Raw genomic sequence first — 23,810 nt, 5'->3', positions numbered from 1 at the left:
GCTAGCAAAGGAGCTGTCAATGCCTTGGTAAATATGGCAACAGCTTTAAACTCTAAGCCAGACACTCTTCTGAAGGCATGAACCACTACTAAAATATAGTTCCAGGAACTCTGTCAGAATGTTACCTCAGGAAGTGGTGGTCAGTCAAGGAACTATTCCTTTCTGGTGTTTTCCTTCCCCTTACAATGTGGATTGAATTGATTCTAAAAAGTTCCTTTTGATTTTCCCAAGAAAAAAGAACTGGAGATTGTTTGCTTACCTATTTTAGAGCCTGAGTTTAGACAACCTGATTCTCTTTAGGATAATTGAATACTTGAATTGAAATAATAACCACATGGTTACTTAAAAATAATATTCAAGAATAACATGTCACATATCTGTAGGTTTCTAGCAGGTATTGAGTACAGCCAGGCTGTAAGGACAGGCTCCACTCTAGCCTGTTTCCTGCTCATTCCTGAGGAACCGTTTTAGTTTCACACTTACATCTTCTACATTTACCATCGTATATAGATTCAGTCCTACAGACCTTTGAAGCCAGTGGAGGTTTTATCTGAAGAAAAGCTCTAGGATATTGAGCTGAGAGACTTCAAATTATTACCACTGTTTTCCATGCTAGATGGTTGGTCTTATGTCTTGTTTTTGTTAGAGTAAGGATGGGAAGAGCCCACTGCATATGACAGCTGTCCATGGGAGGTTCACACGGTCGCAGACCCTCATTCAAAATGGTGAGTTTCTGTTCCTGTTTAATGACTCTTCAAAAGATTAGGCATTTCCAAGGTTGTGATGTTTAGTTATTCTGACCCAGAGTGCTAGAGGACTGCTCTGAGTTTTTCTTATCTCTCCATCAACTTCTGGCTTTGAGCTGCACTTACAACTCTCATTCCAGTGTGTTATCACAAGCACAGATTTTGATTGTTAAAAAGTCCCATTCCACCGATTGATGGTGATCCAATTGATCTGTTGTGATTCTTAACCCGAAAGCAAGTGTTCAATGCTGGGTTTTTTTTGTGTGTGTTGATTTTTTTTTGAGGTTTTATTTTGTGGTTTTGTTTTGTTTTTTGACTTTTTCTGTTGCAATAAAATCTTTCTCAGATTATTTAAAAACCGAGAAAAAGTTTATAATTGTCCTCCTTTGGGAGTCCTAGTGTTCTTAGAGCTCAGACCATTATCTCTACCTTCCACTCAGCTGCTGTACTTCTCTTAAATCCTTTAGCTCCACCCCTTGCCACTGTCTTCATTAAATATTGAATAAATACTGAGGAGATTGGACCAGCACTTCCTTGTTTGTTCTGGCATAGCCAGGTTTCCTGATTAACAGTCATTTATCAGTCATTTATCTCCTTCGTCCAAGAATATTGTTAGAGATCTGGCAGAGGCCTGTGTCTGATTGACAGAGGCTGTTACTGATTGTTTACTTACGTTTCCTGGCTTTGGCAGCTATACTAGACAGGATGGTCTGGGGTTTGTTGGTTGGTTGGTTGAGGTTTTTTTTTTGTTTGTTTTCCAAAATCCCAAACTTCGAACTTAAGACATTGAAGATGGCCAAAGACTTACACTGTAAATGCAATTACACATTTACACAGATCATATTTTAAATGGACGTCTTCAGTACATCATGCGTCTTTCAGGTCTTCGTGCAAATTACTGTTAAATCTCTCTTTGGATAAATAAAATAGAACTAATAACAGGAGTTTGTTCAAATTGGCAGAAACTGCTGTAATCGGTTTTTGGTTGTTTAGTCAAATACATGGTCTCACTGTTCTACTGAAGCAGTTTGGTTGTTCCTTGGTGATTCACAGAGAAGGCACACAACACACTCATCACTTGCAGTGTGTTCCTGCTGGCATTTTGAATGAACTCTGTTTAACATTGTTGTCTGCCAGGTAAGGTTGAATGGCAGTGCCTTTATGAATAATGGCATCGTTTCAGCAGTTTATTATGTTAGTTTAATTCAAGGCATCCATTTGTATCTTTAGATGAGCAGAAAGTTTGAATTATGTACTTAACTGTTGTATGCCAACTGCTTCACCTATTTCTCACCATTTTTCTCCACCAATGCAGTTGAAGAGGGAGGTGCAAATGCTTCTTCCAGACCACATTCAGTACCAGTGACTGACAGCTGACAGTTTGCTGTGTGCTGGTTCTTGGTCTCTGAAATGAGTGTCTCTGTGGCTGAACTCGCTATGCTGCATTCACTAGAAAGAAATAAAAGTTGTAGTCACTGGTTCATACTTAGTCTTTCAGTGTTAAAACTGATTAAATTCTTTTTTTGCAGGAGGGGAAATTGACTGTGTTGATAAGGATGGTAACACTCCTCTGCATGTGGCTGCAAGATACGGACATGAGCTTTTGATTAACACCCTCATAACCAGTGGAGCTGATACTGCCAAGTAGGTGGCTGAAATGAAGCTGTTTGTAATGATCAAGTGTTATTTCTGATGCCTGGAACACAGTTAAGTCCTCAGATTCTGAAGTTTGAAGATATAGATGAATAAGTGTATTTGTATTTTACTTCATTGAGTGACATGAGGCTGAAATATGAACACTTGGGAAGTGTGGAGGGGAAGGAAGTTCCTGTTGTGACTTGCTACGCAGTTATAAGTAGTACGAATACTCTTTTTTCTTAAAGCATTGATGTGGCACAATGGTATATAATGTACATAAAGTACATACATGTACATAAAGTGCATTTTCATCACCATTATTCCATAAAGTCTAGAGCATTGAATTTGTATAAGAAATATAATTGAAAAAAATTCAGATACCTTCCAATGGAATTGTGTGCATATTCCTTATTATTGTACAGGAACATGTCCAGGTGGGTTTTGAGTCTCCTCTGGAGGTTTTCCATACTCGCCTGGACACGTTTCTGTGTGCGACCTGATCTAGGTGGACCTGCTTTAGCAGGGAGGTTGGACTAGATGATCTTTACAGTTCCCTTCCAACCCCTACCATTCTGTGATTCTGTAGTTCTGTGATCTAAATTAACCTAGTATTTAGTGGCCTGACATAAATAGCAATTGTTTTTCTATCTTATGTCTTTTGATAACATAGGGTAATCAACAGAAATGCAGTATTGCAAAGCAGATGTTACTATTTCTGATTTCAGTGTAACTATAGCCTGTCTTGATGTTGCATGATTCCTGATATTCAGGTGGCTGAAATAATAGGACTGATTTTATCTGATTTCTGGGTTCGCCAGTCTTATTTGAAGGACAAGGAGTTGAAATTAGACACATTTCTAAATTTCATTAGTGCTTTCTGCTTCCATTCAGGTTTTTGTTTTGTTCTTTTTCTTGCACAAGTGTCAAGACTGCACCCACAGCATTTGTCAATTTAAGGGTACTTTAGTATTGGTTAGTTGTGTTCAGATTCTTATGGTCTGTTAAATAAAATAGCAAACCTGAAGGTAAACAAAGGAGTATAAGATCAGAGTAATACAATGCCATGAGGAATATCTGTACCAGATGTTAAATAGCAGCATCTGATTTCATGAATGTAGGTTTTTGGTGATAACCTCCACATGTCTTGGTTATCAAATATGACTGTCACCATGCAGACCTAGAAGGTGGAACACATCTTCTGTTAGCATGGATGGTGAAATTCCACAGACTTCAGCTAATGTTCCTGGATTTTATTAACATAGCCAGCACGAAGATCTTGGCATTGAAAGATATGTGCATTTTTCCTAGCTCTTTCTCCAGGACAGTCTCAGACTGTCTCTTATCTTGAGGTTTAAAGGGAAAGTAAGATACAGTGAGATAGCCCACTACAGTGAGATTACTCATTGGAATCAGCGTAATCCAATTACAAATTTCTATTTCACATGTGGGTGTGAACTTTTTCCAGCAGCAGAAGGAAATGCAATAAGAAGCTGAATTGGAAACAGCACTCAGATTCAAATGATGCTACTGTCAGTGCTGAACAAGGAACATTGATGTGATGGGAATGAGCTTTCATGTGTGCTGCATGTAAATAATTCTATCTGAGCTCCCTGAGCTGGCTTTGAAAATAAAATTCTGCAGTGTTGTTAGCAACAGCTGCAGGGAGCTCAGTCAGTCTTCCAGGCAACTGCATTTAAAAAGGAAAATATCTAAGGGATGGGAGGAACAAGATGAGCAGCGCTATGGAAGCGTGGCACTGGTTAGCATTGATGCAGATAGTGTATTTTGATCGAAATTGGCCAAAACATGTGCTAAGGGCAAATCTTGACTTACAAGAAGGAAAATACTGCTTTAGATAACTAGGCAGAGGAGGAGACAAAGGGAAATGGGTATAGAAGTAAGCACAGCAATACAGAGTGTCCAATGTTAGCTTAAATAAATGAATCCACAGCTAAAATATGCCACCTGTTTATAAGATCCAACAGCTCGGTGAAGCTTGAGTGTTTTGTTCAAAGAATAGGCTGTCAGATCATCTTTTAATAGGTTTGCTCAAAGATGCAGATACTAGCGAAATTAAAATCTGTACAGCACCACAATTCACTCCTTAGTGTAGTGAAGCAGCAAGGAGGACACATTTAATGTGAAGACAGGAAGGATGGGATTGTGGATTCTGTAAAGAGTTAAGTTTTTTAAAAACAAACTAAATTAGTTGAATACATATATGTATAAAATGTTAGAGCAAGATAGCTTTAATAAATATCTACATTCACTTTTGTCTAGGGTTGTATAAGTAATTATGATTTGTGATGAGTCCTGCAGAAAGACAAGTTCCTTCATCTTTGGGTCCATATCTGAAATTCTGTTCCATGAAGTGATCATACTCTCCTATCCACCAATTGTCTTGAAGAAAGAAAGAGCAGATAGGAATCCATCTGATGTTATTGAAGAGTTTGTCATTTTTCAAAAATATATCTGCTGAAGCAGACAGTAGATAATAACCTTGTTGAGATACTTGGTTTCAGAGGTTCCATGTTAATAAGCACTTGGAGGATTGCCAGTAGGATAATATTTCTAGAATACCAAGATGCTTTTCACAAAGCAATGCTAAATGACAGAAGCCAACATGTCCAAACTCAGAAGTCTTAGAAGACAATAAACAGTGGCATGCTTTAGGGGTTGAACTGGGTTGATTTGCTGATATTAATAAAAAGTTGCTGAGTGCTCAGCTTGTTTAAAAACTATATTGTTGCTTGATACAGATTTAGCCTAATGATAGGTACCTACCCTTTTTTTTTTTCACCCAGAGTGGCTGTTTCGAGAAGTTTATAGTGTAATTGAAAAGAACAACCTTTGTTAAAGGGGGGAAATAGTGAAAGGGAGTGTGAAGAGAGTAGCTGGAGAGAACAGGAAAATTGGATGTGGGCAGAAAACTGTAGATGTTGTGGCAACCTAAAAGAAAGTGTGGAGAAGAGTTGTCAACTACCCCAGCTCCCGGGGAGGGAGAGAGGCAAGAAGGGGAAGCTGTGAAAACCTGCATGAGAGTTAACTACAGGAAAAATGGATTTCAGAAATAATATTGAGAAGATTTAGACATTTACTTTTACCTCATGCTGGCAGCTGCAATATGTGTAGCTGATGCAGAACTTTGTGCATCCCACACCGAGAAATTACTCCAGGCAATATCTGCTTTTCTTGTTTCCTCCCTTACCTTGGCTTTCACCTTGAATTTTTAGAAACCTTCTTGCCACATTCTGTTCAAAGAATAATGCCAAGATTTTACTGTACCAGAATGTTTTTAACTGCTGAGAAGGCTGATAAGGAAATAGAGAAAAAAATAACATGGCAGGAAGAATCTTCCTCAAAAAGGATAAAAAATGCTGCCTTTGTGAAAGGAACTCTTGATGTGTTTTGTCTGGATGCAACCTGCAACATGACGCTGTGTAATAAGGCTGTTGTGCCTTTTAGGTGTGGGATCCACAACATGTTCCCTTTACACTTAGCAGCACTGAATGCTCACTCAGACTGCTGCAGGAAATTGTTGTCATCGGGTAAGTAAATCCTGCAGTGTCTGTGGAACTTCAGTAATGCGTGTCTCTACTGCTTGCAGCCCCTTGTTCAATGGAAAGACTTCCTGTGCTGTTGTGTTTGGCTGTGTGGTGTAGTATAGAGGAGCGTGCGAGACTTTCCTAACAGCATGCTGGTACTTTCTCATATCCTATATTGTTCATGCCCAAAACTCTTTTCTCCTGGCAGGTTCAGACAGTTTGGATTAGGAGAAGGGAGGAAATTTAGGACCATTTTCCAAACTATAGGAATGTGAGATACTGTTTTGGTTTGGGGTTTTTTCTCACCAAATTAATAATTTAGGAAATAATCTCCTTGATGCCTGAACTGGTGCAGGTATTTACATCTTGCTGCTGCTGATGTATTTTAGATAAAGCTAAAGTGTGTTTCTAAATCCAGACAGAGTTAGGCAGCCCAAAGCTCTGTGGGCATGAGAGGGGAAATGAATTAAAGTGTAGTGTCGATACAAAAGTCTCAGGATCCTCACTAGAGCCCAAAGCAGAAGCAGTTTTCTGGAACAACTGTTTCAGAGGAAGCAGTAATCAGGCACCAAATCTCAAATTCTGTTTTTGCAGGAAAGAGTTCCTATGACTTAAAAAAGTCACAAGGCAGATCATATGCTTTTTCTAGAAAGTTGCTTCATTACTTAACATGTAAAATCTCCTACAACTATTTTTTCCCCTGAACTTGACTCCTGTACGGTATTAAAAAAGTGTGAAAAATGGCAATTACACACCCCATTACATTAAACCTTGGGGCACTTTGGCCTTGACTGCTAGATCTGGAAGGAAGAGAAAAAGCTCTGGGTGACCAGAGTTAATGCTACCAGGTTTATATCATTGGCTTTGTGCATCTTAATGAATATCCCTGCGTGCTCCTGGAAGCTGCTTTCCAACCTGAAAACCACATGTGATAAAAATGGCCCCATCTCGTGTTCAGGCTGACTCAGTGTTTTTTCCTTATTTTTTCATGTTTTCTGTCTTTGTGTCCTGCTGTCTTCTTGATAAGTATCTGCCTCATAAATGCCTGTCACATGGTTTTAAATAGGGTTGTGGTGCAGATGCGGAAATAGATGCTCGTCAGCTTTGCAGCTCTTTTTATAGAGCTGCCAAACTGGAGCAGCTGCTCGTCATTCCAGTGACAACCTCTTTCTGACTGTAGTTGCTTGTGTTCTGTTTTTTTCCAACTAACTGATTTTTCTGTCTCTGCAATGTTTCTTGTGGTTTAACTAGGACAAAAGTATAGCATAGTGTCCTTGTTTAGTAATGAGCACGTGCTGTCTGCAGGCTTTGAAATAGACACCCCTGATAGTTTCGGAAGAACGTGCCTCCACGCCGCTGCTGCAGGAGGGTGAGTAGCCGTGACTGTAGCTGTTGTAAGTTATTTTGTGGCTTCATTGCAGATTTGGTGCCAGCCACCTTGACTGTGCCATCCAGAGAGGAATTTCTTGTAGTAAAGAGAAGCAGTGGACTGATGTCAAATTTGGGTCGTTGGAGGCTGTCTTTTGGCACTGCCCTCCTGCAGGGATTGCTGGCAAAGTAAAAGAGATTATCTGATTCCCTCTACTGCAGAGCTGGGCTGTGGTTTGAAGCATGGGTTTCAGGCACAGGGTAAAACTTTATTTTCACTTCCCCTTTGAAATCTGCTTTGGGTTTGGGCGGAAGTACTGCATACTCATGCAGGTCTACAGGAAATCATCAGTTGCTAGGGCAAAGAAAGTAAAGATGTGAATGTGTAGCTGCTGAGATGCTCCTGGCAGGAGAGTTATTCCTGGTGTCCATGTTTGGACTGTGTGTTTCTCTGAAAATGCAACTACACAACAATGCAACCCTGGAGTCCAAATGCAGTTCATCTCCTCTTTTCTCATTTTACCAGTGCAATTTTAAAAGTTTCTAGAAGAACAAAAAACCAAAAACCCAAACCAACAACAACAACAAAACAATCTCAAACCAGATAAACAACCTCCACATTAGAAAGTCAAAAGACCGTCATTCTCTCATTTCTGTTAAGTGCTGGGAAGCCAGATATAGAAACAAATAAAAATTGAAATACATCAATTGAAGTTGTAAATGTAGCATCCAGTTTAAATATTTCCAAGTAATTGTCAGTGGAGTGCTGTGGAGTTAGCCTAGCAAACGGACAAAACATTTGGCAGGCATTGAGTTTTGACTCTTCTGTTGAGTACTTTGTGGCTCAGAGAACAGCTGAAATGGAGCTTTGGCTAGAACCCAACTTGGGTTCTCTGTGGTTATATCAAGCACAAATGGTCATCCACAGCAAATACTTGGCAGTCTTTCTGGAAGTATTTTCTTCTGGGTGGACTACAACATATATCACAAAGTTTTTGTCATCAGAAAAACTAATAAAATCGATCCAAATACTGTTTTTGTTCTTATTATGATATTACTCTTCTTGATACTTTTCTCACATTAGTAGAGGAGATATGACTGTTGCTTGGATGGATATTATGATGGAACACTTCAGGTGCTACTTTTTTGATAAGGCTGCATCCCAAAAGAATAGTAAAACCAACCTGGAAATCCGTAAAAGAGGGAGAGCCTTCATAAGAAACAGAAAAATCTCATGAAAATAAACCATTGTTTTTCCAGGGGTTTCCTGCAATTCTCATCACTAACAAGTGTTTTTAGTATGTTGTGATGTGTGTTCTGTAGCTATTTTATGCAATAGCAATATAGAGTAGGGATGAACAGAAGCCAACATATTGCATCTAGTCTGTCTTGTTTACCTGGAGCCAGAGCTATGTGAAAGGCATTTGGGTTTTTCCTGACATAGGCCTGTTACTCCCATTATGCTGATGGGAGTTACACAGGTGCTAGGAAGAGAACATAATTCAAAGGCCTGGTCATCTGATTGTAAACACAAGTGATTTATTGCCTCTGTAAATGATAAGGAGTTTTGGAAAGTGCTGTGTTTGTGTATGTCATTTTCTGTCTTGGAGTCATACATTTATTCACTCAGATTACAAAAGATGTGAGAATTCAGTTGTTTCATTTTCTATTTAAAATCACTTGCCTTTAAACAAGCTGAAGAAGCAGCCATGACGTGGTGAATCTTTCAGCAGATAGAAAGCAATGGAGTTCAACTCATGCCTTAAATGCATGTAAATGCAATATTGATATGACTATCATTTTAAATGACTATGCCTTTTATTCAGTGGAGCACTTAGAGATGGGCTTAAATCTATCAACAGTGAACAAATCATATCAGAATAAACCTAAAAGTAACTCTTGTGATTAAATCTCCCTAAGTAAACAGAATTTGAGCAAAGTAGGTACTGTTGAATGCTTTGCTGAATGGGGGTGGATTTCATTAAATGTCACCTCTTCATTATTAGACTGACATTTTATAAGCTAGCAACAACTTTATTTTGAAGTTCTCTTATAAAATACCAGTTCAGTGTGGGAGGCAATCAAGCATAGCTCTGATTGAAAATCTCCAAACACACTGAATTCAGATCACATTTATTGTGCTCTCTTGGGATTTTTTTTTTCTTCTGCACAGAGAAATTTGATATTTTCTAAAAAAAAAAAAAAAAAGAAATAGTTTTTTAAAGTTTTGTTTTCTGTTTGATTAAATTTCATGTTGTAGTTGGCTGTACCCTGGTTTTGCACAGCAAATAACAAAAAATAGTTACAATAACTTTATTCTTTTTGGGGGCAGGTGGCAACTGAGATATAATCTTCTGTTTTGTTCATGTTTTATTTTCTCCGCTTCTCTTTCCAGTAATGTTGAATGTATAAAACTCTTGCAAAGCAGTGGAGCAGATTTTAATAAGAAGGACAAGTGTGGGAGGTAGGTAAATTACGAAGCTCATTTAAAAAAAAAAAAAGGAAAATAAAAGGAAAAAAAATAATTGAGCAGCCAAGGAAGAAAGACTACGTCAGTCTAGAAATCATATATTCTATGAAAAATGACAGCAAAATAAAGTAGGAGTTTGGCCTTCCCTGCAGAACTCTTCCTGCTGCAATTATATGCCAGATAGACAGGTGCAGACTTCATTAAATACATAAAAGCCATCCCACTCCCTTGACTTTTCTATTTAAAAAATAACACAGGCTGGAGATTTTTTTCCTTTATTACCTCTCTTATTGTCTCAGTTCTTGTGCTTGTGTGCCCAAGACAAAACCTGGGTAATGATGGGAGGATTGCTGCCATTTGACATGTTTCCTAGAGGATTTTTTTGCCCACGTGAAGTGTTGCTAGGAGTGTTGCTATACCAGCAACTATAGGACACTGTGAGGGACACCGTCCTTTGCTCTGCCTCCCAACTGGAAGAAGGTAGCATGTATGCAGAGCAACAGCAGAGGCTGTCGTTGGGAACAGGTTGTTTGCAAGTCACAAATTGATGATCTGTATCCTATTAGGCTTCACAGGAGTGACAAAACTTCCTATTAACATGATATTTTACATTTAGATTTCCATAACTTTGCCTTTCATCACAGGAGCATAAGGTGATGATACTGACTGCTGGAAATGTGTAGGAATGCACAAACTAAGATTTCTTGTTATCCTCAGTGGTGCATATTGGAATATGAAGTAACAAATTGACGCTTATGTTCCAGGTCACCTTTGCACTATGCAGCTGCAAATTGTCATTTCCATTGTATTGAGACACTGGTAACAACAGGAGCCAATATTAACGAAGTGGATGACTGGGGACGCACCCCTTTGCACTATGCAGCTGCTTCTGACATGGACCGAAGGTAAGAAAGACTCTCTGTATTCCTAATTTAAATTGTTTTGCTAAATCAGTGTCATACTATTATCTTTGTGATGCTATGCCATTTGAGCCAAAAAAGAAGAGATCTCTCAAGCAGAGGAATTTCTCCACACTGAGAGGGATAACTCCACACTGAGTTGCTCTGACTGCAAAATCCTAGATGATGTGATATCCCAGCTCTACGGTTTGCCTTTGATATGATGCAGAGTTTTTCAGCCACCCTGACCTACTGAACTATTTTCACAACATTTTGTCTTCTGTTTTCCACTGTGTGTCTTCCTCACAGAAATAAGTTCCGAGATTTTTTTACATCTGCTTTGCAAGTCCGTCAGAATGGATGTAGCAAGAGGCAGCAGGAGAGATTTTCCTAGATTGGCTGAAGCAAGGACTGACATCTGACTATTCTGACAGACATTCTGGAAGAGATGGGATAGCTATACCATCAGTCTGTCTCAGCTGTCAAAGCTGATAAAATTGATGATAAAAACCTGTCCAAACAGGTTCCTTTTTTTGAGAGTTTAAAAGGAGTGAGACCTAAGGAATACCTTTTGGCTGAATGCAGTGCTGTTCTTGTGAGAAAGAGTAAAAAATAGCTGCAAACTTAGAAATCCTGTGATTAGTGACTGCAATTTCTAATTCAGAGTTGTGTATTTTGGTAATTGCTTCCGTGTAACATACCGTATAAAACAGTCTCAATTATCCTGTTAGTTCTTTTGTAAAACTCTTAGTGACCTGTATTTGTTTTAGACCATCCAATGTCTCTCTATCTTATTCCTCCAGACACTGGGGAACTGTTTTCTTGGTTTCTTGCATAGTGGGATCTCGTAAAAATACATCTGGATTATTCTCAGCAGAATACCACCTGAAAGCCATGGCAAGAAAGCTTTGGCTTAACTTTATAGTAGAGGTTACCAGAGCTTTGGTAGCTTCTTCATCATTTGCTGTGATAATACTAATATAAAAATGTCTTCCCTGTCACCCTCAAACCTGAACAGTGCTGGGAAGAAGGCAGAAAGATATTCAAGGGTCTGCCTGCATTACTGTCAGAGTAGGTTTGTAGGAAGGCTTTCACCACTGGCTGTTTCTCATTCTGTCTTGCTAGGGTGAGTGAGGTGTTACTCGGAGTGTAGAGAATGGTGATTTGGTGTGTGTTTTTCTTTTTTTGGCTCCTTGTAGGTGAAGTTCCTGCACTTGAGCAAACTCTTGGTTAACTTCACGATGTATCTACTTCCACTACTAATTAGAAAAACCCCCAAACAAACTAAGTGTAGTCACGTTAGCAGGAATATGTGGCCTTTATTTGCCCTTATAGTCCAGAACTAAATTGATTCTCATGTGATGATGATGTCTTCTCATTAAATTTTCCAGTTTGAGATGTTCTGGGGGAAGCCTTGTTACATAGACAAAAATGCTATTTGCAGTCCATGATTTTATAGGCCAGCATTTTTTTTTTTCCTGCTGAATGGCAAAAAATTGCCAAGATCAGGCCATCTCAGTCCAAAAAATATTCATCATTATTTAACTAGATGTTGGCAGTTAATGAGCAGGGAAGAAGTCCTGCTGCAGTGAGGTTGCACTACGGTTTCAGCTGCTCTGGTAACTTGTTGCTTGTGTTCTTCAGAAAGCACCCTTTCCACAATGGAAATGACAACAGCATTTTCATTAAATAGATGATTGCAATTTCTGAGTATGTACTATTTCTCCAGGTGATCATTTATTCTGTTCAGGGAATGTTCTGCTGGGTTCTTACTGATTTGTAGTAAATTGAAAGCAAATGCAGGTAGGACTTCAGTGTAGCACATGTGTACTGTCTTTAAGTTTGCAATGTTAATATTCAGGGGAGTTATTTTGTTAATAATTAAAACTTAAGTCATTGGATATCAGATAGACCCTGGGTTTGTAGAGCAACCCATTATTACTAATACTCACAGAAAGAATGTAAAGTCTTGATATTACAAATGCGAAATTGCATACTGAAGAAAGAATGTACTGATCTGCATTGTGCAGAATCCAGTCTGGAACTTGAATGTTATTTTGGAGTTGAAATTAGGAAACTTTCCTTCTACAGACCTTTCAATCTGCTAATCCACGATGACAGCAGTTTGAAAATGTATTCTGCATTAGCCTTGGTGGCCAAGAAAGGTCATAATCACAAGCTCATGATTGTAAGATCACGAATCTTAGTCTTATGTCTGACATCTATCCATCTGGAGAGCAAAGGTGCCTGAAATTATCCGAGTGTGCAGCAATAAGAAGACATGCCAAGCTCTTTGAAGAATTTAAAGAACCTGACCAGGAGGCCCAAATGGTGTTGACAAGATACTTCACAGAAAGTGAGCAGAGTCAGCAATCTGGCTAATGCAGATTAAAGATAATCACTGATACTAAATCAGTCTAAAATTTCTCAACATCCTAAATGGTAGAGAAGTGTTAGCATGTTACTGTTGGAAGAAGCAAGCTGTGGTAATCCCAAGTTCCTCTCTGCAAACAAAACAACATTACTGTGGGGGAAACAGAAGGATTCTTGAAAGTGATGATCAAACTATTTCTGATATAAACCAGATTTTGTTTTTTTTCTTTTGGCATTGAATTGCAGGACAGTAAATGACCATGTTGTCATTGTCGCCATAGCTTGCAAAACTGATTAGCTACAGACTCTTACAGTACCCTCATTTAACTTGTAGAATTCTTATTATTCATTGGAGGAGGTCAGCTCCTTGAAGAGGAGACTGGGGATGGGTGGCAGATTGCATCAAAATCACTGGTGTGATATTTTGAAAATAAGTTGCATTTTTCTGTCCTCTGTGCTAAGAAGAAAGAATATCTTAGGTAACTCCCATGAAAATGCTGAAGAACTTGAAGGAGCCAGTGAGATGAAGGAAAAAGAAGCTGCACTGTAAGTTTGATGTCAGTATAGCAGTTAGACCTCATTTCTGGACAACTGCTTAGGGCTGCTGTTTTACATTCTACTTTTGCTAATTCATTGCTCTGCTAAACACAGTGCTTGGTTTTGATGAGGGCTAACCTAAAGAAAATAGCTTTGGGCTCTTCCCTGTGCACATATCCCCTAATATTTCTGTTTCTGTGCTTGTTACTGTTTATTAATTGAAAATGTGCTGCTTCAGTAATGCTTCTTTAGTATCATGCACTGTCTTATTTTATGCTTTACACTTCATATATATGTTGCAAAAAGAAGTAGCCAGTGGCTTCCTCAGTGTATTTACTTGGATTGAAATTTTCATCTAACTGCGAAGTGATTTTTTTGTTTTAAAAATCTCCTTTTTCATGTATCAGCCGTATGTTCATTACAAATTACATGCTATGGAAGAAAGTACTAGTAACGAAATGATAAGAAAAAGTGGCAGGAGCTATAAAGCATATGATTTAAAAAATACCACTAAGCCAACAATGAAGAAAATATATTTATGTACATTCCTACTGGAAATTAACTCAGTTAAGTCTTCATTTTTCATCTTTCCATTAGTGCATGTTTGGAGGTCAATAGTTTGATCTAAGAATTTTTACGTGACTAGTAGCAGTTCTAGGATGTTTACATCATGGTACAGAGTTGCATAGTTTTCTTTCAGGCTTTGTAACAGGAAATAGTAACAAAAACCAGTGAATGTGAGGAGCTACTAGTAAAAAGAAAACCAATTGGAGGTGCTGCTAGAAATCCAGAATTAACTGATGTTTTCAGTGTCACTCCTAGTTGCAGTGAGGGACGAGTCTGTTAAATATTGTGAGCTTACATTTACACGAGTGAATTTTCCACAGGTGTCTAGAGTTCCTTCTACAGAACGATGCCAATCCATCCATCCAAGACAAAGAGGGGTACAACACTGTCCATTACGCTGCTGCGTATGGGCACCGACAGTGCTTGGAACTGGTGAGTGCTCAGACAGTTTTGGAAGTCTCTTATCTGCTAATATGTGTGTGTATATGCTAGCATTATGAAATGCCCTGACCATTACTATCTGTGTTCTTTGGATATTCAGAAATCTGTGAAAACATGCAATGTGGTGCAGTAAACTCAATATGCAACCAGATGTATTAAAAACACGTTTATCTTCATAATCCAGTGCTTATTCAACAAGCTGGTATTTAAATATTGTCTTTGAGTAGAGTATATGTATGCTTAAATTATTTTTAACTGTGATCAAAATATTCCCACTCCATATGTGTGTGCCAGTACTGAGCCACAGTAGCCAGTGCATGGTGGTGCCTATGCCTTATTTAGCTGACACATTATCTGACTTGCAAACTGAGAGAGGAAATAGCTTTTGTCAGCTGCATACCTGCAGTGCCTTTTTGCCTCTGGTGAAATAATAGCAGTATTGATAAAGTTACCATCATCAAGTTTAACTTTGTATGCAATGTAACTGTTTTGTTGTTGTTGCTGTTGTTTTTTAATATCCTGTATCTGAATTATTAGAAATTACATCTCATAAGAAGCCAAAAATTTTATCCCAAAGTTGGATTTGAGAGGAATATAGTATGGATCTATATGAGTTTGTGACTTGTAAAAATAAGTGTCATAAAGATGGGTATTAACTGAACTACTTGATACACAGAGTGATCCAAAATTACAGTTACACATAAATAGACTTTTAATTACTTAAAAAACCCTGTAAAACTCCAATTAGAAAATTGTATAGATATTCATGCTTTAGTAATAATACTGTGCCCTGTTCAGTGTTTTATGTTGTTTGGTTCTTTCTTTCTTTGTTGAAGAGTCAAAGTACTTAATTATTGACTTGGAGCTCTGTACAGCACATGCTGCTTTCACACCATGTTTACCAGCGCTGTCAGTTCCTACTACCACAGGGGAAATACTGCAGCTGCCCTTATGTCAGGGTCACAACAGCTTGGAAACCTTGACCTGTAATTACTCCAGAGTAGCCCTGGGTCAGAGTTTCAGGTGGGATGTTAAGCTTTTTTAGCTCCCACCAGCAAGTATGTATACTTAGGACACTTGAAATATCCCTGCTTCTTTGTTGCTTATGGTAGCAAGTTTGGCTGTTCCTTCTTTTAGAACCTTTTCCTATACCTGATCTTTTGTAACTCTGCTCATAGGGATGGAGAGGTCCTCTGCTGAGCCTGCCACTCATTTGGAACAAAACCAAGTATTCTTGGTATTTGAAGGGCGTATAGATATAGAGTAGCTTCCTCTTTGCTGTGTACAAGCCTACACTTGTGTGGACACAGCAATGTCTATTGCAACTTTACTCGTGTCTTATCACCAGATTGTTGCATGACTGGCACAAGCAGAGATCTCTGTAATGGCATCTTCACTGGGGAATTCTCTTTCAGCCTTTGCATCATCATCCCTGTGCACCACTGGCGTGAGGCAGGCATGGAGCAAGGTCTTATTTTACTGTTTTATTTCTTGGGTAAATAATTTTGGTTTACTATTGATAGCTCACAGAAGACAATATCTAGGAGTTACCGTCCCTAGAACAAGACTGGTCTGTATGGGCATAAAATTGTTAGAGGAAAGAGTACATATGAAATATTAAGCTTTCATTCTGATCAAAACTAAGGCATAATGCAATTTTATGGGCAGTAGTTACTAGTATTACTCTGCATGCACAATAATGAAAGTCATTTTTTTTTTTATAACAGGTGTCTAAAATAGCTTATTTCTAAATAAATGGTCAAAAAAAGAAGTCTGAAGAAAATGGATTTTCTTTTGCTGAGGGATATGATCTGTGCTTTAAGCACCATAGTTTCTCAGTATTGTAAAAGATTTACAGGTTTTAGTACAGTTTAGGAAAGACTGTGCTATCTGTGAAAACACATTTTCATTTTTTGACTTCAATTTTTACTGTGAGTTCCATACCTTGTCCAGAAATTAGCTAGATTCTTTTGTGGGGTGGGGAGGGGTATTAGGAGAAATAAGGATTAAGAGTGAAAAAGTCATATCCTTTGACCCAAACAAATAAAATTTCTGTTTATGTCTTCAACCACAGAACTCAATGACAGAAGTTTTTTTTTCCTAGAGGACCTTTAGATTGTTTAGGATATTAGTGACATAGTTACCCTGCAGTGAATGACGCGATGTGGCTAAAAAGAGAGGAGTGGAAGCAGGTCCTTCTTTCTCCACCTGTAACCATTTATAAAGGCTGAATGGTGGGGGTGTGTGCTCGCAAGCAACTGAAACTCCCATCTGCTTTCCTACTTCTAAAAATAATCTTATGTTTGTTTAGATGGAGACTGACTTTTTTGGTGTTTGGTAGTCAGGGATATCAGATATCACAATCTCTAGCTGGTATTTTAGAGGTGATTGCGTCACCAAAGTACTTCGAAAAAAGAAAATGCAGTGCATTTTTTCATTGAAATGCTCTCATATCACAAAATCCTTATTGGTGTGAAAAGAGTGAAATTTAAATTGTAATTCTATCTTTAAATTGTATCTATCTGGTGGAGAGCCAGTCAACCACTTTGTGCTGGTAAAAATAGGTTTCTGTGCAGTGTTAGGGCAAACAGAATTAAAAGCCTGTCTCCTATAGTGAAACCTCTTCTCTGACTATAAGAATTTATGGTTATTTTTTATTTTAATCTGATTTTCTCTTTATTTCATCCGAAAATGAAATTCCCTCTTTTGATAATTCATTTGAGGATGTGAAAAGAGCGTAGTTTAACCAAAAATTGTCCAAAAGAAAAGACAACTTGCAATCTGCCTGCCTGCCTGCAGCAAGGTGATATTCACAGCTGTGTGTGTCAGGGAAAAAGGGCAGAGGGAGATTTCCTGCTAGCAGGAGGCCATTTTGGCCATGGCATGAATGGATAGGCTGAGTTTAAAGAGAAAGAAAATGGTTTTTATTAGACCGTCAGTTAACTCTGGAATATAGTTAAGCTGTGCCTTTGAACACTTGTTTCCTTAACCTGTGGAGAAATTGAAATCACAGACCCCATAGGTTTTGATGTGGCTGCTACCAGTTATTAACAAGAATTTGTGCATTCATCATCTCAGAGCAGGACGCTGGTAATTAGCTTACTGTGAGTGAATCACAACTACGATTACTATAGGGTTAAAAAAGCCTTTTGCCACACGGAGATCTGTTGGGATGCCTGTCTATCTGCAGCCCCTAGGCCTGCTCCTGAGCCACATCTCTCTCTTCAGGGGATACATTCTGGGCTTTCTCCTTTGTAAATATCTATCCATTACCATGACCAACACCCTCTTTCATAAAGACAGCATCTTGTCTGAAAACAGCAGTGATAACGTTTTGTGGGGTTAAGGACTTGGTACCCACGTCTATGGGAGCTTTTCCCACATAAAAGTGCAATTTTTAGTGGAGAAGCACAAAGTTAACTGGAGTGGTTCTAAAAACTGAGGAACTTAGTGCTTGAAAATAGCTTTAGTAAACTTGTCTACCACTCATAGAACCCTCAAATCACGGTAGATTGATTTAGTTACTTAAGTTTTAACGTCAGCATTGGTGCCGTATGTACCCACTGGTTGAATGATCGATAGGGGCCTATATATGCTAAATATGCCAATATAAGCTAGTTTATAAGAGTGCATTCTGGCTTAGACTTTTATGTTTTGAAAACTAGATATTTTTTTATTTAAAAAAAATGTTTTCTAGGAAGCTAATGCTGCTTGTGAACTCAATGACTGCAGGAATTTACTATTTGCTCTGGCACCCTGCTGTCACGTTGGCTGCTAGGTTAGGACTATTCCCTAGCATCTCTGAGGTTTATTTTCCGACATATTTTGTCTTTTTTTTAGTTAAGATTTTTGTTTTCTTGGATGGAGAAACAAGGCATTTACGTCTGCTGTCTTCTGACAGAGACTAGTAAGGCCATTGCAGAACTGTAGGAGACTTTTTGCCTTCTGTTTGTAAAGAGGTCGTGGATTTCCACTGTTGCATAAAAGTACTTGTCTGTGTGTCTGGGTGTGTGGTGTTTAAATATAAGTGTGTGAAGAATATCTGACTGCCTCAAATCTTCTGAATCCAATGCAAAGGGCAATTAATCGTGCCATATGCCATTGCATCAGACCATATAGCTCAGAAGGAGCTATGGGTGCTGAGATTTTAGTGGTGTGATTTGGCTTATTTACACAAGACAAGATACTTGCCTACATGAGCATGCTTTCAGAGAAGGATTATCACTGGCTTGTTGGTATTTGTAGTCTTTCAAAACAGTCTCACTTTATGAGACAGTCTCCCACAGTGTGTGTATTTTTTGTCTGTGTATCTGTATTTTGTCAATTGAGTAAATTGATCATAAACATTCTCATTATTGTCCTCTTCCCCTATCTCACTTATGAAGTAATGCAACTGGTGTCTACTCACAATGGCTCTCTAACTGTAGACGATAGTCTCATTGCTTCAGGAATATTTCATCTGTAGGTGGGGAGTGTAGAGATGAATGCACACAGGATCAGGTCTTGGTTTTTTATTCTGTTCATGCACTACTTGCAATGCAGTTTATTCTACAGGAAAACCAAAACAGAACAAAAAAACCAAAACCCAGGAAACACTTGCAATTTACCATTATACGTGAATACTTATGTCTTTAATTATTCTAATTGACGTTTTTAATCAGATTGGAAGCAAAACTCCATTGGATATAGTGAGTAAATGACAAGTGACTGCATGCTGTGTATTTTCATTTTTTTTGTTGAAACTTATTCATATTTTGCTAATCTTTGTATTTGCTCTGATAAAACCTGAGGAGGAAGAATCACAACTCTTTCACTAGCATGCCATGTACAACAAGCAACTGCATGTATACTGCTTTCATTTCTGTTGGATTTCCTTCTTGCTGTTGCTTACAGGCTCAAGCTTTGCTAGCAAGTTTGTTGCTTTTCCTCAGTCAGTCACAGGAGCTGTGAGTCAAGTGCACGTACCTGATTAGCATGGCACTTTGCTGGATGTTAAAGTAATTTGGCATTTGGTAGTGTGAAATGGAACCAACACTGTTTGGTTTTGGAAGTTTGTGGCCAATTTTAAAGTGATTCTGAGAAAAAATGTAAATTACATGTCTTCAAGTGAGTCTGAATTTAAGAAGCACTTGTGTGTGTTTTGCAGTAGAGGCACAAATGAGAGGAGGTTGGTAAAAATACCATTGAAATTTACATTTTAAAAACTGATTGTCACTCTATTCCACCAGCACTTAAATTTTCTAACTAAGGAGGAAAATTTCTAAGCATAGTAACTTCTTTAAAGAAAAGCTTTCCTTTTACAAAAGTGCAAAACTTTACTGATTCAAGAGGATCTTTAAACCAAAGTACAAGGCTTTACAGAACCTCTAAGGTAGAATTTCTGGCCAGAAAGAAACATGATATACATGATTCAAGTGTGGAAGTTCCAGGTCAAATCTCTGTTCTGACTCACAAAGAAACTGGATTTCTACACCCCAGGAAGTGACAACCATGTTATGCTGGCTGGTGCTGGGTATGATCTCTCGCTCTCGTTTGGAGCTGTCCTGCTTCATATAAATACTCATTAAGAATCTACTGTATAACTCACCGAGTATGGCACTCACATGGCTTAATATGAAATGATTTTGCATGAAGTGGAAGAGTTTCAACAGAAGATTAGTATCTCATGTGACAACAGCTGGTGGCCTGGGGGTCTGTTTGAGTTTTAATATTTAAATATATTTAAAAACTTGAACATTATTCTCTTGCTTGCCAGGTAAGTGTCATGCTTTTGTAATGGTGACTGTTCTGGTAGGGTATTGTATATTTAAAGTTTGTACTGGAAGAGTCACATGGAACTATGAATATTTCTTCAGACTCAGTCCACCTAAGCTCTTGAAAAACTTCTTTTTGCATGTTATTTTAACTTCACCCATAGTCAACGAACATTAGTGAAATGAATGTAAATGCCTGTTTGCCTGATTTTAGGAGAACATATCAGACACTCTGTTAAGGATGTGCATTGGTTTTAACCTGATCACATGAAAATAATTTAATAATTTGTATTTGTGAATACAGATTACTTGTCACCCCTGAGGATATGTTTGTATCATTTCACCTTTGAATTATTCAACCAGGAATAACTCTGAGATTTAAAAATCTGCTTCCCTGGTATGAAGTAGTACAGAGGTTAATTCTATTACTCTATCTGAAACAACTGATGAGAGTCTTAAATCCATACCTGCTGGAAAAGCCTTTATTTAAAAGAAGCTGCTGCTGCCATGGTTTCCATCAGTAGACACAGTTGTCTATTGGAATTTATCAGGAAAGATGAGATTCAAAGTGACATCCTAGCTGACATTTTTATTCAGTTCTGAAAGGTACTAATTGCCACTTCTGAATGACCTTGTAAATGATAAGCTACATTGCTACATAATTATTACAGAACAACAATATTCAACTATTTCTTTTGTCTTAATTGTCTTTTGATCAGCTCTTCAAGTATGTGAAAATTTCTGGATGCAGTTTGCGTAGTAACCTTTCAGAGTAAAGGCCATTTATAGGTGATACATATGTAATCTAATATTTTGCCATTTTACATTTAGCATGAATAGCACCTGACTGAGGATGTTCATTAGTAGTGCTGGAAGTATGCATGTTGGAATGCAGAAGTTCTCTTAATCCCAAAAACGCTAGGACTCTCAAAGAAAAGTCCTTTTAACTTCAGTGGTAGTTACATCAAACCTTTGACATAACTACCAGTAGTGCACTGAAATGACTGTGCCTAGAGGCATGAGTAATGGGTATCCTTACCTTTCGAAAGGTTACAACCTAACTAAAGAGTGTCCACCAATTTCACTTCACAGAATCACAGAGTGGTAGGAGGTGGAAGGGACTTCTAGAGATCATCTAATCTAACGTATTGCTAAAGCAGGTCCACCTAGATCAGGTCACACAGGAACGTGTCCAGGTGGTTTTGAAAACCTCCAAGGAAGGAGACTCTACAACCCCTCTGGGCAGCCTGTGCCAGGGCTCCCTCACCCTCACAGGAAAGAAGATTTTCCTCATATTCAAGTAGAACTTCCTGTGTTGAAGAATCTCTGTACAATTCTGACACCGATGTAAAATCTGCAATGTATGTAGAAATGTAATCAACTAAGAGACATTATTTCAATGGCTCAAGAAATCAGAAACAAGATATATTGGGACATTCTTCAGTTAGCCATCAGCAATCATAAACTGTTAGCAATTCATGCTGCTTTGTCTGTCTTCAGTGAAATGCATTGCCCGGCAGGCAGGTATGTATTGCAGCACAGCAGACACACTTGGATTGCTCTGCAGGGTCTGTGGATTTAAGCTTTCATGGCTGTCAGGGCAAATGGTTTTGAGTGATAAGTTCACCTTTTTAAAAACAGGTGCAACTGTGGGTAGCTTCTTACAAGTGTACTTTAATATGGAAGCATTATGGAGCTAAAACCCCCCAAGGACACACTGTTTTCCCTCTTCTCATAACAAGTAATTTACTATAAGTGTATTCCTAGAACCACAGAAACACTGGAGAAACTGGAGAATTGCTTGGTAACTTGGACCTGGTACTTTTTGTCTCTGTGCATTGTGTTTATCCCTCAGGTGTTTTAGTTTTACTTGTTATAATCCAGTACTTGACAGAGCATACCAAAAACTTAATAGTGCTATGTTTTTTATCTTCCTCTTTTTGCTCTTCTTTGTGATTTCTCTTCATGGACTGTATGGCTGTGTATCTGAGAGCTACCACATTTACCATGCAATTCTTGTTTACGCTTGACTTTATGGTGGAGACGTTTAGCCTTATGATTAATAAACTCATTAAACCTAGTCTGCATCGGCCTAAGCTGCTTTACCTTTAAGCCATGGTGATGCCTTTTGTGAGGGCCTCTCCAATACTACAGTTTGTTCCTTTAGAGCCTTAATTTTGTCAGTTTTCACTGTGGGTTTTTTCATCTATTTGAAAGGCAGTTATCTGCTTTGTTCCAGAAGACTTTTGGAGCCTTCTGACAGGTTAAGGGAAGTATTTCTAGTTAAGATTTTTGATCCTGGGATTTCAATAGCTGATTAATGTAATTAAAAGTGACTGAATTAGTCTGCTGTGCTGGCCTTACAGACTGAGAATAAAGGGCAGTATTAGACAGACAGAGGAACTGGCTTGGTGCTTGGGTTTGGTGGGACTGTTTAGTTTGTTTACTCACTACAGAAAATTTCTTCATTCTAAATACATTCTCAGAATGTATCCAGAGCAGGTTTCTGCTTCATCCGGTTTATAGCTATCTTATATAAGAGAAAAAAGAGGATTTTAAACTGGAGGTGGCTCCACATGGTAGAGACCAAATGTGTTTCCTAACTCTGCCCTAAGCCTACTAAAAAACTGATGTGGGACTTCATTCTTTTTTTTTTTTTTCCTTTAGCTGCATGGAAGTGTGAAAATTCATATTACCTGCTAATACACACACCCACTTGCTTATGAATTGTATTTTGCATCAATACACATTTCTTTCCCAGTCCTGACATTTTACAAAGCAAAAATATACATATAAAATTAATTACTGCTTGATTTTCTAGCTTTTCCACAGGGTTTAGATTAGTGGCCTTATGTAATAAGAGATTTGTGATACCTTATGCCTTTTAATGTTAGCCTGTATTCCAGATAATTTTTTTAATAAATTTATTCTTGATATAGGTCTATTAAAGACTAATTTGTTACACCAAAAGTACAGGCATACCTCAGAGTTTAGAATATGTCATCATCTTGCAAGCCTACCATAAGCTTTCACTCATCTGTTTGGAGAATCTTCGATGTTGTCATACCCTAGAATAATTCCTTACTCTATCAAAAAAACCAAACCAACCAAAACAAACCAAAAAAACCTCAAAAGTGTGCAAAATTGACTTGTAACCTTAGAAAAATTACAAGTCAGTTGTAGTTACCTGTCACGCTTTTCCTTCCTTTTTATGGTTTCCTATTTCTAATTTGGTGTAAAATACTAATTTCTAGTCACAAACATATTTGGAGATTAACTCTTTGAGTAGTTATTAAGTAAAAGGCCCTGCGTATGAGCAATGCTACTCAACAAATGTCGAATTGGCAATATTGTTGTCAATACTGTGTATGATTTTCTTCACAGCCTTAATTGGATAAGTTGTCAATATTGATGTGCTATTGTGGACTGGTGTTAATCTGTCCTTGTAGATAGACAGAAATGCTCTGGGTTTT

General features: G+C 38.1%; 1 protein-coding gene across 9 annotated transcripts in view; it reads left to right on the top strand.

Annotated features, from left to right (window-relative positions):
• The window catches only part of ANKRD44 (ankyrin repeat domain 44), a 145,173-nt gene that overhangs the window by 94,452 nt on the left and 26,911 nt on the right, over positions 1–23,810 (top strand). For 4 of the 9 annotated variants that reach the window (XM_062002230.1, XM_062002226.1, XM_062002234.1 and 1 more), the window contains exons 9-16: positions 647–725; positions 2,276–2,390; positions 5,850–5,932; positions 7,181–7,298; positions 9,693–9,761; positions 10,532–10,672; positions 13,502–13,585; positions 14,464–14,575. In XM_062002230.1, the coding sequence (XP_061858214.1) occupies positions 647–725; positions 2,276–2,390; positions 5,850–5,932; positions 7,181–7,298; positions 9,693–9,761; positions 10,532–10,672; positions 13,502–13,585; positions 14,464–14,575 (801 nt within the window). The remainder of the gene's footprint in view (positions 1–646; positions 726–2,275; positions 2,391–5,849; positions 5,933–7,180; positions 7,299–9,692; positions 9,762–10,531; positions 10,673–13,501; positions 13,586–14,463; positions 14,576–23,810) is intronic. The other 5 variants (XM_062002233.1, XM_062002229.1, XM_062002232.1 and 2 more) reach the window with 3 other exon arrangements.

This window comes from Colius striatus, chromosome 9 (assembly GCF_028858725.1).
Source record: "Colius striatus isolate bColStr4 chromosome 9, bColStr4.1.hap1, whole genome shotgun sequence".
In the NCBI taxonomy this organism is placed as follows: Eukaryota; Metazoa; Chordata; class Aves; order Coliiformes; family Coliidae; genus Colius; species Colius striatus.
The sequence above is the reverse complement of the archived record's forward strand: the minus strand, read 5'-3'. Positions and strand labels throughout refer to the sequence as shown.